Genomic DNA, 13,140 nt, shown 5'->3' with positions numbered 1-13,140 from the left:
GCGACGCAATACCGAAGGCTCGACGTCGTCAGCCTTGGCGGGCCCCAATCCAGGTTCCAACCAACTAACTAACCTTAACCGGATTAGCCTCCGTTCGTTGGGCTGGTTGCTTCAGCTGACTTGGTGGGTCGGAAGGTGCATGCTCCTAAGCGAGCTTTTGCTGTACCGGGTTTCAAGTACCTGCCCACCTGCCCGCCTTGCCTTGGCTGGGCGACGTAGCTTGGAGCTGCCTGGCGCTCCCGTCGGTGGGAACAAAGCTTCCCCCCCGAGCAAGCCAAACCGACCCGCCGCGATCTTCCAACATATCCCATTCCACCGACGGACCTGCACTGCAGAACGGCGATTACTTAGTTCCTCACCCCTCCTCCGCTCGAACCTCAGCGACCGATTTACTCCGATCACGGCAATTCCTGAACTGCAGCCGCTGCCATCATGTTCAGAAACAACTACGACAACGACTCGGTCACATTGTAAGCTTTCTAACGCCGGTCCCGCCCATATATATATCCAACCAGGAACCCCGGGCCCCGCCGACGCCCACGAAAATATAAACTGACGACCATCCCAGCTCGCCCCAAGGGCGGATATTCCAAGTCGAGTATGCCGCGGAGGCAGTCAAGCAGGGTTCAGTGGTGGTGGGAATCGCAAGCAAGACACATGCCGTGCTGGTAGCGATCAAGGTGCGCATACGAAACTTTACTTGCCTGCTGTTTATCAATCACTATCACTATCATTTTTGAGTTTCAACGCTCGCCTTTGTATGACGGACGTCTGGTTTCCCCCCCCAACCTGCTAACGCTCTCTCCCCGCAATGCACCAGCGCAACGCCGAAGAGCTGTCGTCGTACCAAAAGAAACTGTTCCCCATCGATGAGCACGTGGGCATCGCCATCGCCGGCCTGACGTCGGACGCGCGGGTGCTCTCCAACTTCATGAAGCAGCAGTGCCTGGGCCACCGGCTGACGTACGGGCGGAGCATGCCGGTGCGGACGCTGGTCGACATGATCGGCTCCAAGGCGCAGATCAACACGCAGCACTACGGCAAGCGGCCCTACGGCGTCGGCCTGCTGGTGGCGGGCGTCGACGACGCCGGCCCGCACCTGTTCGAGTTCCAGCCGAGCGGCTTGACCGAGGAGATGGTGGCCTTCGCCATCGGCGCCCGCTCCCAGATGGCCCGCACCTACCTCGAGAGGAACGTGGACAAGTTCGCCGATTGCGACCGCGAGGGCCTGATCCGCCACGGCCTGCGCGCACTCAAGGAGAGCCTGGTGCAGGACCGCGAGCTCACGATCGACAACACGAGCGTCGGCGTCACGGGCATCGTCAGGGCCGAGGACGGGAGCACCAAGGTAGAACCCTTCCAGGTGTACGACCAGCAGGACGTGGCCGCGTGGATAGAGAGCGTCGGGGACGACAAGGAGGGCGGCGCCGGCGCGGGCGAAGCAGAGGGAGAGGGCATGGAGGTGGATTCATAGGCCGCCGCGACTAGGAACCCAAAATGCTGAAATACGGCGTCTTGGTTGGGGCGGGGGAGAAGAGGGGATGCCCTGTACAACAGAGACAGGTACTTACAGTAGGTCCACGGCCCGGCACCATCAGAGGCGGGGCCCGCTTCGTGGACTGTTTTGCTTGACCGAGTCGGGCCAGGCAGACCCGATTTTGGAATGGAAATACGGATTATTCCGTGCATGATGATGATGATGATGATATGAATGAGTCGGGATCCCCCCTCTCTTTTTATCTAACAACGCCAGTGCCAAGGACCATCTCGTCTATAGGGGGTTTGAGAAAAAAAACAGTCTACTGGTTATTCCAAGACAGCTTGAAGACTGCCTCCGACACCTTGTACTCCCTCAAGGCGATAATGGCCTCCTCCGGGGTCTTGGCCTCGGCCACGATGCGCTTGTTGTCGCCGTGGATGAAGCCCTCCTGCACGCTCTTGTTGATCCAGCTCAGGATCCCGTCGTAGAACCCGTTGATGTTGAGCACGCAGATGCCCTTGTCGTGGATGCCCAGTTGGTTCCACGTCGCCGTCTCAAACAGCTCCTCGAGCGTGCCGTAGCCGCCGCTGAGCGCGATGAAGCCGCTCCCCGGCCCACCGTCGATGACCTCCTGCGCCATCAGGCGCTTGCGCGTGTGCATGTCCTTGACGATGGTGGTACGCCCAAACACCGACTCCTCGGGGACCGCCATGTGCGTGCCCGTCTCGCTGTGTAGTTGCTTGGACGTGTACGTCGGGTCCCGCTCGTACCGCACCAGCGCTTCCGGGATGATGCCGTGGACCGAGTCTGGCCCGGAGAGCGAGACGAGCGTCTTGGCGACCTCGCCCATGAGACCGACCGTACCTCCTCCGTAGACTAGAGAGAAAGAGGGCAACAAAAGGAGCCGTTAGTCACGCGGACGGCAAAGTCGAAACGTTGGTGAAAGAACCCGGGCTTACCTAGCGCGATGTTGTTGGCGGCCATCAGTCGGGCCAGCTCGCGGGCGGCTTCGACATGTTCTGGCTTGTTTCCTGGTGAGGAACCGCAGTAGACGCAGATCTTGGTCCGCTTGGGTGTGGTGCTCGAGGGCGTAGAGATGCCGTTGGTCGCCATGATGCTCTCCGACAAGAGAAAGTGACAAGGAAAGGGCCACAGTGGCGGTGTTCGTGGAAAGTGCGGGCGATCCTGCCTTAGGTAACGAAAGAAATAGGGGGGATTTTATGGGACTGCTTGTGTTGCTTCGCCGGCCGAGTCAACTATGGGACTCAAGTATTAGGCGAGGCCACGTAGTCGTCCCTCGGTGGTCGACAACCGGCCACTGCGCCGAGCGAGGTCTGGCTGGATTCGGACTGTCGGACAAGACGCCTGCGAGGTTTCAGATTGGCGAATCGAAATGAATTGCGCGGTGTGCAGCCGCTGTTGAGAATAGGTAAAATTGGGAGAAAAAAAGAACGAAGAAAAAGGAACCGTCACGGGCACGGGGAATGGGAGAATGAGCGTTGAATGGGAACCGCTGTCTTTTATATGTGTAGGTTCCTGATTCAACTCTTAGAGGTTGTATACCTTTGCAAGGCTATTGCTCATTTCCTTGGCTGCTGTTGGTGTCGCGATTGATCATCCCGACCCGCCCCGCGGACCCTGATGGTGCGAAGCGCTATGACATAATCGCACCCCGCCTCAACAAAGTCCCTGGCCGCGGACCTGGCCCAAGGAACGCGGGCGGTTTTTGAGCGTATATGTACGCGTCGGCCGACAGTTCGTGAATTTGTCGGACCAGGTTGAAGGCAGCAGGGTTCCATCGCGCAGGATTGTGTTTCCGTAGTATGCGACACAGTAGTCACGATTCTCAGCTTCTCAACTTTGCAGACAGGAAGCTGCAGGGCCAATTGGTGCGGGACCACCGAGTTGGTGCAAAGCAGCAGCGGCCCAGATAACTACCTATAACCACGCATCCGCGCACGTGGAGGCTCGGGGACTTGAAAGTCCCCACGTGCCAGTGCTTCCAGGCTTTGTTGGCAGGCTGGGGAGTACTTCAAAAATGGTGCAATTGTTGATTGATGATCGACAACGGGGTTACAAATACTGAGAATAGTGAACTTCCCGCTACAATACCTATCGAGTAGGTAGATGTTTGTTTAGTTGCGGGCATGTTTCGGCACATATATGAGGTAGTTACATACCCAGTGTGCACGTGGACAATACTGTACAAACAATTCTTCGTGCTAGTGCCTAGTATGTACGGAACACAGAGCGAGTACCTGAGAACCACGTACCCCTGACGGTAAAGTACCGTATGCTCATTAGCCCGACGTTGCCGGTAATTTGTAGCCTCGACTCTTCATTCGGACACAAGCAACATCGGCAGCACTCCGGTAGCATCTGACCACTACGCAGAGTCACGCAGAACGACACAACAGCGAAGATTTTACTCTTCACGCCTGCGGTCTCTAAACAGCTGCCAAAATGCCCGAGCCAACCGCGGGAGCAGGCAATCAGCCTGCACGCCAGCAGGAGGGTCAGACGGTACGTAGAAATGGCCATCGTGCAGATGCATGGAGCGCTATGGGACATCGAAGCTGACTTCTTTGCCGCAGTCTATCTTCAGGACAATAATGCAGGGCGTGGCCATGTACATGGCGATGCAGTTTGTCATGAAGCAGTTCGTCGGAGGCCCCAAAGCCACCACGATCCGCGACGCCAACGGAAACCCGGTTCAAGTTGCAACCGGAAGCCAAGTGCCACCCTACAGCGAGCGGCCGAAGCAACTGAACGACGGCGCCGTATACAATCGGATACCACAGCTCGTGGCGCCTATCTGGCCGGATAACAGCGCGGTCGACATCGTGGTGACCGTGTCTCCGTCATTCGGACTCACTCCGCTCAAGGACTACTCCAGAGACGAGATTGTGCTTGAAGAGAAGCAGTTTCGGATAGGCAACTGGACGGACTCGCGCACCGCAGAGGGCACCATTCATGTCCCGACAGCCGTTCAGCACAACGGTACGCTCTGGGGTCATTTCTACGTCGGCCTTTCGAACGCTCAGCTCGATCCCACCCAGCGAGGATACGACCCGGCTTCGGCTTACCACTTCGTTTACCCCCTCACTCAGTACATTCCCAAGAAGAAAGAAGTCAAGACGAGGAATCTCTTGGAGGACGCGCCGGAGGCGGTCGAGGAGCACGCCGACGAGGAGGTTGAGCAGTCCGGACCCATCATTGCCAACTACTACCACCCAAATGTGTCGCTGTCCTTCATCCCGAACACGGGGACCTTCTCCTTCCCCCAATCGCATCCGGCAGTTCGCCAGTTCTTGCACCTCGAAGCAACCGGCGCCCGCGACGGAACCGGCCAGAACTCGTGGTACTACCCGATTTTGTTCGTCAACACCTTCTGGCAGCTCCGGTCCCAGATGACCCTGCTCAACGAAACCGTCAAGACCCTGCCAATCCGCATCGACCTCAACAACTTGGCCGAGTGGAAGTTCAAGACCATGGCAACTATCGACATGGGTGCCAAGGAGTCGGCTCGCCAGGCCGCCTTCGGCCACTCGTTACCGGGCGGCGGCGACGGGACCGAGATCGAGATGATCAAGGAGATCTTTATCGACACCAACCCGATCCTCCTGGCCGTAACCGTTGCCGTCAGCATCGCGCACATGATTCTCGAAACCCTGGCCTTTGGGTCCGACATTGCCCACTACCGCAAGAAGAAGGACAACGTGGGCATCTCGGTGCGGTCCATCCTGGCCAACGTCTTCATGCAGACCGTCATCTTCCTCTACCTGGTCGACCAGTCCCAAAACACCAGCTGGATGATCCTGGGCAGCCAGGCGGTCGGCATCGTGATCGAGCTCTGGAAGATCACGACGGTGGTGAACGTCCGGCTTCGCCCGGCTCCGGGGTCGATCATCCCTTACCGGATCTCCTTTGAGGACAAGCACAAGCTCAGCGAGACGGAGGAGAAGACCAAGGAGTACGACGAGATCGCCTTCAGGTACATGTACATGGCTGGCGTCCCGCTCCTCATTGCGTACGCCGCCTACTCGCTCATCTACGAGACACACAAGTCGTGGTATTCCTACGTGATCACGACGCTGGTCGGCTCCGTGTACGCGTACGGCTTCCTGATGATGGTGCCCTCGCTCTACATCAACTACAGGCTCAAGAGCGTGGCGCACATGCCGGCCAAGGCCATGATGTACAAGTTCCTCAACACCTTCATCGACGACCTGTTTGCCTTCACCATCAAGATGCCCTTCCTGCACCGCCTGGCCACCTTCCGGGACGACGTCATCTTTTTCATCTATCTCTACCAGCGGTGGGCCTACAAGGTCGACTACACTCGGGTCAATGAGTTTGGCCAGGGCGGCGAGGAGGAGCCAGTGGTTGAGGAGAAACAAAGGGACAAGGAGAACAAGAGCCTCCCCCCCGCACCCGCCCAAGGCACGGCCAAGTCCACGGGGGTTGACGCACCCGAGGCGACCAAGCGCAAGTAAGGAAGGATATCCTTCTGGGATGGCATCGGAAGTAGAGAGAGGAGGGAACACCATCTGGCAGGTAGATAATAGAATTGCGCACTAGCAAGAAGCCATTCCGGAAGCTAACCTAACGGATAGCCGTTATACCATTTTGCTTGAACGAGATGGGTGCATATCGTCCCGGTGTGATCCGGAAGCGTAGCTCTACGTACGGAGCACATACATATAGCATACTTTGGGCCCGCACCAGGGCGAGCGGACGGTCCACTGTGGCCCAGACCGTCCCAGGATTGCGAATCCCAATCCCCCCAGAAGCCTCGTAGGGCTGAGTGGCACAATTTCAGTCCGGGGTTGTGGACGGGTCGACCTCTTATTGGGCAAGAAGCCGCCTTTCCGCTCCGGTCTTGCACTAAAATTGTCAGCTCCTCGTCCACTCAATCTGCTGGGTGGAATAGTGCGTACGACACGTACGGATTACAAAGTGCCTAGTTAGTGTTTCCAGACGCAGTGGAGTTTCTCATCGAAAACGCTTGGGCACATGTCGACTCACGGTCCGTCCTACAAGTCTACAAGTATATGCAATGCATCTAGGAAGTCGCCCGTCTGATGCTTGGTCGATTGGTTACAACGCTCGGTAGTTAGTTACTCTGTAAGCGACCTGTCGATCACTGCCTTGTACCGTGCTACCAACCACTTACCAGTGTACTACATATGTACAAGTCGACCGGATGCCGGTGAATGCCCCCTGTACAGAATAACTACAAAGTAACACATACTGCTCTGGCTGCTTGAAAGGCTTGCGTGTTTTGGGCGAACACCTTTTTTTTTGTGGGGATGCCTGCCTACCCGAGTTATCCAGGGGGACGATGCCTGAATGGGTACCTGGCTACCTCCGGGATGCCAAAGTGACGAGGAATCCGACCTCTGCCTTCCATATTAGTTCCCTCTCTGTGAGTGCTGGAGACAGCGATTTCAGCCCACGCACATCTATGCATAGTCAACTGATAGCTTTTCCTGTGTTAGAGAGCTCATCATGAGCTTATGAGCACAGTTTTTGCGTTAAGGATTCTGCTGGTTGTGGATGAAGATTCGGATGGAGCATGATGCATTTACTGTACTGTACTTCGTATCCGTACATACATACACATAACTAGTCGACGCAAGTTGTAAGCTACGATCAGGCCGTTTCTTGGCTCGATCTTTCCCCCCCTTCCCCCTCCCCCCACCTCGAAACGGTCCCTGTAGCATTGCGTTTTAGCGGGTCCCGAGGCCGCCCAAACGCCCCTGTCCCATCCGGGGCTCGGCCAAGACAGCCTTATCCCGGGGATCACCGCGAGAACCCTTGCTCGAACCAAACAACACAGTTTTACAGCAGTTTACAAAAGGGGAGGGCTCCCCGTAGAATTTAGCTGACGTCGAGGACCGTGACTTGTGCGCCGAGCTAACAATCGTCAGCACGCTCGAGATCCAGTACAGTACAGCACACCAATTTGTAGCATTAGCTCGCGCGAGTACTGAGGAGGTCCGCCAACAAGACTGAACGAAGAGGGTTTCTTTTCATCACGCCCAGGCTGATCCAGGAAACCCAGAGACGGGGACCACCTTGAGGAACAATATAGGACCGAGAGCTAGCAATGAGCAGCGGCGGCGCCCGCGCCAATAGGAAGGGCAGCCTAGGCAGCGTCGATGGCAGCGGCGGCATCGGCGACGACGAGCTCCGAACCGTGGGCGAATACCTGGCCGCCATCGCAACATGCATGACTGAATCTCTGCGCATTCTCATGTTCGCCGACAAGCGGCAATGGGGCCCTGACGAGTTTGAGCAGACGCGCGCGCTCGAGGAAGCCCTCGACGAGGCCAAGGAGGACTTTCAAGAGATGGCCCCTCTCGTAAACGGACAGTTCTACTACGAGAACGACCGTACCCGTTCGTATCTTCACCTTCCCTGTTTCCCCTTCCCTTCCCCCGTCTCACACCTCCCTAATACCTCCTCGCGATCCCTTCCCGCCCACCTAGAAAGATTGTTCCATCCATGGATTCGCAAAACCGACAAGAACCCCGATAAAAAAAAAAACACAAAAATCAGAGTCAAACTCAGCTAACGGAAAAAAACAAAAAAAAACAATTACAGCCGAATCCCTCCAAACGCTCCGAAACCTCCTCGACCGCTTCCAGTCTCTCACCCAGAACCTGCGCGACTGGGTCCGCCACGGCGGGCCCATCAACCCGGTCTGGGCGCGCGAGACGGCCCAGCTGCGGCGGGCCCTGCACCGCGCCCAGCGCCGCGCCGCGGGCCGCATCTTCGCCGCCGTCCAGCAGGACCCGGACGAGGGCGGCGCCCGCTGCCTCGGCGCCGCCCGCGTCTACCGCCAGCAGAAGCGCAACCAGGCCGAGCGCGCGCGCAGGCCGGCGTGGCAGCAGCAGCAGCACCAGCACGGAGGTCAGCAGCGGGGGCGGACCGGCGGGAGGAGCCATGAGGGCATGGAGGCCACTCGGAGACCGGCGGATCTGGTGGGGCATGGCGGCTTCGCGGGGTCTGGTTATGACGACGGCGGTGCGGACGTTGTCGGCGAAGTTGGTAGTAGTAGTGGTGGTGGTGGTGGTGGTGGTGTGGTGTTGGGCAGGAGAGGGAGCTTGGAGGAGCTCGTGCCGAGCTGTAACGCGATCGGCAGGTTCAGGCTGTTCGGGGAGGACTCGCGCGACGCGGCGTTCGTGTGCGACTACTGCGACGGGTTCATCGTGTGGCCGGATCTGCAGAGCATACCGTCCGAGAGGTCGCCGCTGCCGCCGACGGCGGTCTCGGGGTATCCGCACTGGCAGGCCAAGGGGATCAGCGCCGAGAGCGGGGAGGAGAAGCAGGTCGTGTTCCCTCCGGTGGCGATAGCGAACCACATGCCGCCCGAGCCGGGCGATTTTCGCGCCGGGCTGATCTGCCCGTACTGCGAAGAGGCGACCTACCTTGACGAGGGGGAGGACAGCTCCGACGTCAAGTACGTCCAGGATGAGAAGGGGATGCCGGATCTCGAGGCGTTTCGGGAACATCTCGAATGGTATCATACGGCACTCCCGGTGCCGCCGATATCATCCTTGACGTCTGCGCTGCCCTCGGCGTCAAACTGCACGGTCATGTAAAGGCGTCCAGCGTCATTCTTTTTTTTTTTTTTTTTCTTTTCTTGAGTTGGGGGGAAAGGGCGGATTGGTTTTCCCAGTTTGACCATGGAGTTTACGGACGGGTGGCCGCACAATGGAACGGCTCGAAGGCGCAGGGTCATTGAGTATTATTCTTTTTTTTTTTCTTTTCTTCCCAAGATTCCAGGAGCGCATCATTGCAGGTCAATGCAAAAGCATCTCGGAATCTTTGCCTAGCATCCCCATGCTTCCAGCATGGCCATCGAACATTATATTAACGGCATTTGCAGTCAAACATATGCACAAAACAGCGGCAGAACCGGCCACTGAATCCCATTCCCCAACTCCGATGCTGAGCCTGAAAACACAAGGTAGCAGTTCCCTAGTATTCGGCCACATAAATGGCCGCTCCCTCACGGTAACCCCCCTCCCCCTCCCCCCAACGGGGGGCCGGGGGCCCCTATCCGCACCAGCTCCAACCGCTTTCAGAAGAACCTCCACCACATAAAGATCAGCATGATGAGCCCCAGGACGCCGAACGGACCGTACTGCTTCATCATCAGGTCCCAATTGATCTTGACGGCTGCCTTTCTGTACTTCTTGGTGTCGTCGCGCAACCTGGTGCTCAGCTCGCCCATGCGCTCCAGGCTGTCGCCGCGGTAGAGCAGGTCCTCGATGTTCTTGGTCATGACCTTGGTCACGTCGCGCAGCTCGTCGTTGAGCTTGTCGAGGTTCTGGGTGGCGCGGGCGTCGCTGTAGGTGGCCTTGGTCCGGCTGATGAAGGTGTCGAACTCCATGAAGGCGTACGGGCGCAGCACGGGGCTGAGCAGCTGCTGGGGCGGGTACGTCGTCGAGAACTCGCCGGCCAGGTCCGACAGGTAGGTGAAGGCCAGCTTGCGCGGGTAGCTGCGGTCCGTGATGGCCACGTACACAATCTCGGCCGAGATGAGGTAGTGCAGCGCGTAGGCGCCGCTCTCGATCGTCGCCTGCGGCTCCGAGTTGCGGCCGAGGCGCCGCAGGATCAGTTTGACTTGGCTCTTCACTTCGGAGAGGGCCTGTTCGGTCTCGGAGTCGTCTACGGAGGCGCAGAGCATGAGGCCTGTGAAGCGTGAGGCGGGGAGAGGGAGAAAGAAGTGGGTTGCGGTTAGTCACAGGGTGATGCGCTGGCGATCAAGCAAGGAGCGAGGGCGACAAAAAGGCGTACCGTCTAGCCTCGCGATTTGTGTTGAGCGAATCATTCTGGGACACTGTGTGGTGGTGAGCTCTTCCTGCTCTGCGTCGATCGAGCGCGGAGGGCAAGAGTGATTGATTTGTCGTCGGCCTCCCCTGCTTCCTTCAGGGCGTGTGGGTTCGCGCCAAAGGCGGTCGAGGAGGTACCAGTGGAACGTGGCTTTTCAGCAGCACAGGCAACGGTGTCGTCATCAGAAGGGTCCTAAGGATACTTCGGTGCACACCTTGCCAGCCAAACGATTTGGCCCTCGGGAAATAAGAAAGAAATGAATGAAAGCAGACGTGACGGGCCCAGGGCAGGCTGTCCACGGATTGCACGATTTCAATTGCAAGTTAACAGAGTTTCCCCGGTTGTTTCATAGCCACCTGCATAGGGGAGCACAGGCGGGCCGAGGCGCTGTCCAGCCCCTTGCCGGTGATGGCGCTGCCGACCTGCGGTGCAAGCAGGCCAGAGGCTGGCTGTGGCTGGCCAATCCTGCAGCGCCCTGCATTCAGGGTCGTCTCCTCCCCCAGTGCGCTGCGTATGTAACATCCGTACATACATCCTATGCGAAATACGGATTACAAGCAAACAGGACCTCGTAGTTCAGGTAGTATCACGGAATAATTGGCCGTTCGCCTAATCAGGGCAACATACTCTCCAGCTCTCCCAAACTCCTACTTCGGTGCTTTTATACATGGGGTATATCTTCGGTTCTACTCCAGATATTGGGAAGCTACTGAATACGCCAAGTATTGAAACGCCAAAGCAGGTCGGCGCTCCAGATGTGGAAATCTCTAAGCATGCGATGCGCAATTGAAACCCACGTTGTAATCTGTACCTGGAATTGCCTGCTCCGAGACTGCCCATGTTTGGCTGATCTCTTTGAGCCAACCTTCTTCTCACATTCGACATGCAGGACCAACCCGCAGCCGCTCTTTGGTCTGCCAGTCCAAAGATGACCTGGTCTTCATCACCGACGCAGCTGATGCTCCGCTTTCTAGTTGCGGTCCCTATTCAAACGCTGTAAACAATACTTCCCATCCAGGAAACCACATAACACAACAAACATCCTTGAAATCATCCGCGCATTCGCCTTCTCCTCTCTTGTTTGCTCACTCCCCAACGTTCACTGACTCCGGGCTTGTTCGCCGGTAGCAGTGCGTCGTGTGCAAGACGTGTTACTCTTCAATTCTTTCACTCTTGAGTCACGACAGTGTTTTTCTTTTTCTTTTTCTTTTTCTTTTTCTTTTTCTTTTTCTTTTTCTTTTTCTTTTTCTTTTTCTTTTTCTTTTTCTTTTTCTTTTTTTTCCCAGCCGCCTAAGCCCCATCCCGTCGATCGAGATTAACAACATCATCTCATCATGGAGGGCGCACCACGGAGCAGCCCGCTCTCATCACCACCAGCAAGCGTCGTCCAAGTCGCCCTGGGCAGCCCCATCGGCAAGGAGGACCAATCGCCCGCCCCGAGTGATCATCAAGAAGCGACGGCTGGATCGCTGGACGTTTCTCCAAAGGAAGCCTCGGCGACTGGGCATAAAGAAAAGGCCCAAGGAAAGGCCTCTGCAACGGCCAAGGGAAAAAAACCGGCGACTCAAGACTCTGATGAGGGAACCCAGTCTAGCACTCAAAAGCGCAAGGCCAGCGTTTCCCGAAAGACAGCGCCCGTGAAGAAGGCTCGGCACACGGCATCTGAAGGTCGGAAAACCTCGGCGCAGGACAAGAAATGGGAAGGCCCGTTTGTCTTCACCGACCCAAGGTCCCCGCTCGCATACGCTGATCTAAGAGTAAGCGCCCCGTCCCTGTCTCCCAAGGACTTGCAGGTGATAATAACATCGCCTACAAAGGCAATCCTACTGCACCCAGATGCTTGGGATGTCCTGACGCCGGAGGAGAAGAAGGAAGTGCTGGGCAGGTGTCCGGATGGGACCCCTATTCTGGATGCAGGCACCGAGGCCGCCCGCCCAGACCTGGCGTCGCTGGCCAACGACGACAACTTCCGCTACGATTGTGTCCGCTATTGCGAGAACATTGAGCTCGGCCGCCACGACGAGGAATGGCTGAGGCAGGCCTGGGTGGCCCACGAAAAGCATAAGCGAGGTGATTATGACGACTTTCTCCGGGAGCAGTTCGAGGAAGACTGGGGCATCCAAATGCCGGTCGAAAGCAAGGCGCAGGAATCCGAGTCGCTGGACGCCTCCAAAGACGTTACGACTGATGCTGCCTGCCCAACCCCTCCCGATGCTCCGGAGGCTTCCCAAGAAAAGGGCTCTTCCCCGCGGCCATCCAAGCCACCACGCCGTTCCCCTTCAACCCAACAGAGTTCCGATACCCGCAACGATCACGCCAACTCGCGTGCGGTCCCACAGGGACAAGAAGTGGCCGCATCAACTCTTGCTGCCCAGTCTGATTAGGAGTCGGACGAGCTAGCTAGAGAGGAGACGTCAGATGGAAGTGCTGCAAAGGCACACAACCCGGCGAACAGACGGGGCCCAGAGGTGACAGGAAGACAGTCACTCCAGGACCTTGCAAAGCCAAAGGACAAGCCGGGCAGGTCGGTATCCAACCCTGCCAAGGGATCTGAGGGTGAGCTGGTTGTCGAGTTGAAACAGCGCCGTCGCCGGCGGCGGAGCTGGGACTGATGGCATGTATGGGATTTTTTATTTTTTATTTTCCTATTGGGCCCCTCATGTTCCTGCGTTTGCTTGTCTATCATTGCCAACTCCGGACTCCATCCCGTGCTTCTTCATGGGATTGAGATGATCAACGAATAAGCGAGGCACAACGGGCAGAGATAACGGGCAGGGTCTGGGTGGGAGTTAGAACCGGGGACACGGCGTACT

At 57.4% G+C, this 13,140-nt stretch overlaps 6 protein-coding genes across 6 annotated transcripts; 4 read left to right on the top strand and 2 right to left on the bottom strand.

The window, feature by feature from the left end:
* Positions 1–432: 432 nt before the first annotated feature.
* P884DRAFT_219718 (nucleophile aminohydrolase) lies at positions 433–1,707 on the top strand (the record flags this gene model as incomplete). Its single annotated transcript, XM_069439420.1, has 3 exons — positions 433–470; positions 569–680; positions 821–1,707. 3 exons carry the CDS (start codon positions 433–435, stop codon positions 1,472–1,474), a joined length of 804 nt encoding a protein of 267 aa, XP_069299101.1. The 3' UTR covers positions 1,475–1,707.
* A 92-nt stretch (positions 1,708–1,799) lies between these two features.
* P884DRAFT_298077 (uncharacterized protein) lies at positions 1,800–2,593 on the bottom strand (the record flags this gene model as incomplete). The annotated part of the gene is made up of 2 exons (XM_069444571.1): positions 1,800–2,356; positions 2,440–2,593. 2 exons carry the CDS (start codon positions 2,591–2,593, stop codon positions 1,800–1,802), a joined length of 711 nt encoding a protein of 236 aa, XP_069299100.1.
* Positions 2,594–3,943: 1,350 nt separating this feature from the next.
* P884DRAFT_195512 (cleft lip and palate transmembrane protein 1-domain-containing protein) lies at positions 3,944–5,976 on the top strand (the record flags this gene model as incomplete). Its single annotated transcript, XM_069437913.1, has 2 exons — positions 3,944–4,003; positions 4,075–5,976. The coding sequence occupies 2 exons, from the start codon at positions 3,944–3,946 to the stop codon at positions 5,974–5,976; spliced, it is 1,962 nt and encodes a 653-aa protein (XP_069299099.1).
* Positions 5,977–7,349: 1,373 nt separating this feature from the next.
* P884DRAFT_239295 (uncharacterized protein) lies at positions 7,350–9,291 on the top strand. The gene is made up of 2 exons (XM_069440131.1): positions 7,350–7,884; positions 8,090–9,291. The coding sequence occupies exons 1-2, from the start codon at positions 7,593–7,595 to the stop codon at positions 9,088–9,090; spliced, it is 1,293 nt and encodes a 430-aa protein (XP_069299098.1). The 5' UTR covers positions 7,350–7,592; the 3' UTR covers positions 9,091–9,291.
* A 1-nt stretch (position 9,292) lies between these two features.
* Positions 9,293–10,667, bottom strand: P884DRAFT_219704 (Longin-like domain-containing protein). Its single transcript, XM_069439419.1, has 2 exons — positions 10,292–10,667; positions 9,293–10,186 (listed from the first exon to the last, which is right to left on the bottom strand). Exons 1-2 carry the CDS (start codon positions 10,323–10,325, stop codon positions 9,573–9,575), a joined length of 648 nt encoding a protein of 215 aa, XP_069299097.1. The 5' UTR covers positions 10,326–10,667; the 3' UTR covers positions 9,293–9,572.
* An 880-nt stretch (positions 10,668–11,547) lies between these two features.
* Positions 11,548–12,929, top strand: P884DRAFT_110064 (Asx homology domain-containing protein). Its single transcript, XM_069437074.1, has 2 exons — positions 11,548–12,084; positions 12,145–12,929. The coding sequence occupies exons 1-2, from the start codon at positions 11,662–11,664 to the stop codon at positions 12,709–12,711; spliced, it is 990 nt and encodes a 329-aa protein (XP_069299096.1). The 5' UTR covers positions 11,548–11,661; the 3' UTR covers positions 12,712–12,929.
* The last annotated feature ends 211 nt before the right edge of the window (positions 12,930–13,140 follow it).

The sequence above is a fragment of the Thermothelomyces heterothallicus genome, assembly GCF_042370625.1.
Source record: "Thermothelomyces heterothallicus CBS 202.75 unplaced genomic scaffold P884_scaffold_6, whole genome shotgun sequence".
Taxonomy (NCBI): domain Eukaryota; kingdom Fungi; phylum Ascomycota; class Sordariomycetes; order Sordariales; family Chaetomiaceae; genus Thermothelomyces; species Thermothelomyces heterothallicus.
This window is presented reverse-complemented; position numbering and strand designations above follow the sequence as displayed.

Bases quoted from the DNA above. Each gene is read 5' to 3' on its own strand.
- P884DRAFT_239295 (XM_069440131.1), top strand. From the start codon at position 7,593: ATGAGCAGCGGCGGCGCCCGCGCCAATAGGAAGGGCAGCCTAGGCAGC. The intron at 7,885-8,089 runs GTTCGTATCTTC...AAACAATTACAG, and splicing joins CTACGAGAACGACCGTACCC to CCGAATCCCTCCAAACGCTC.
- P884DRAFT_219704 (XM_069439419.1), bottom strand. From the start codon at position 10,325: ATGATTCGCTCAACACAAATCGCGAGGCTAGACG. The intron at 10,187-10,291 runs GTACGCCTTTTT...CACGCTTCACAG, and splicing joins ACAAATCGCGAGGCTAGACG to GCCTCATGCTCTGCGCCTCC.
- P884DRAFT_110064 (XM_069437074.1), top strand. From the start codon at position 11,662: ATGGAGGGCGCACCACGGAGCAGCCCGCTCTCATCACCACCAGCAAGC. The intron at 12,085-12,144 runs GTAAGCGCCCCG...TCGCCTACAAAG, and splicing joins TCGCATACGCTGATCTAAGA to GCAATCCTACTGCACCCAGA.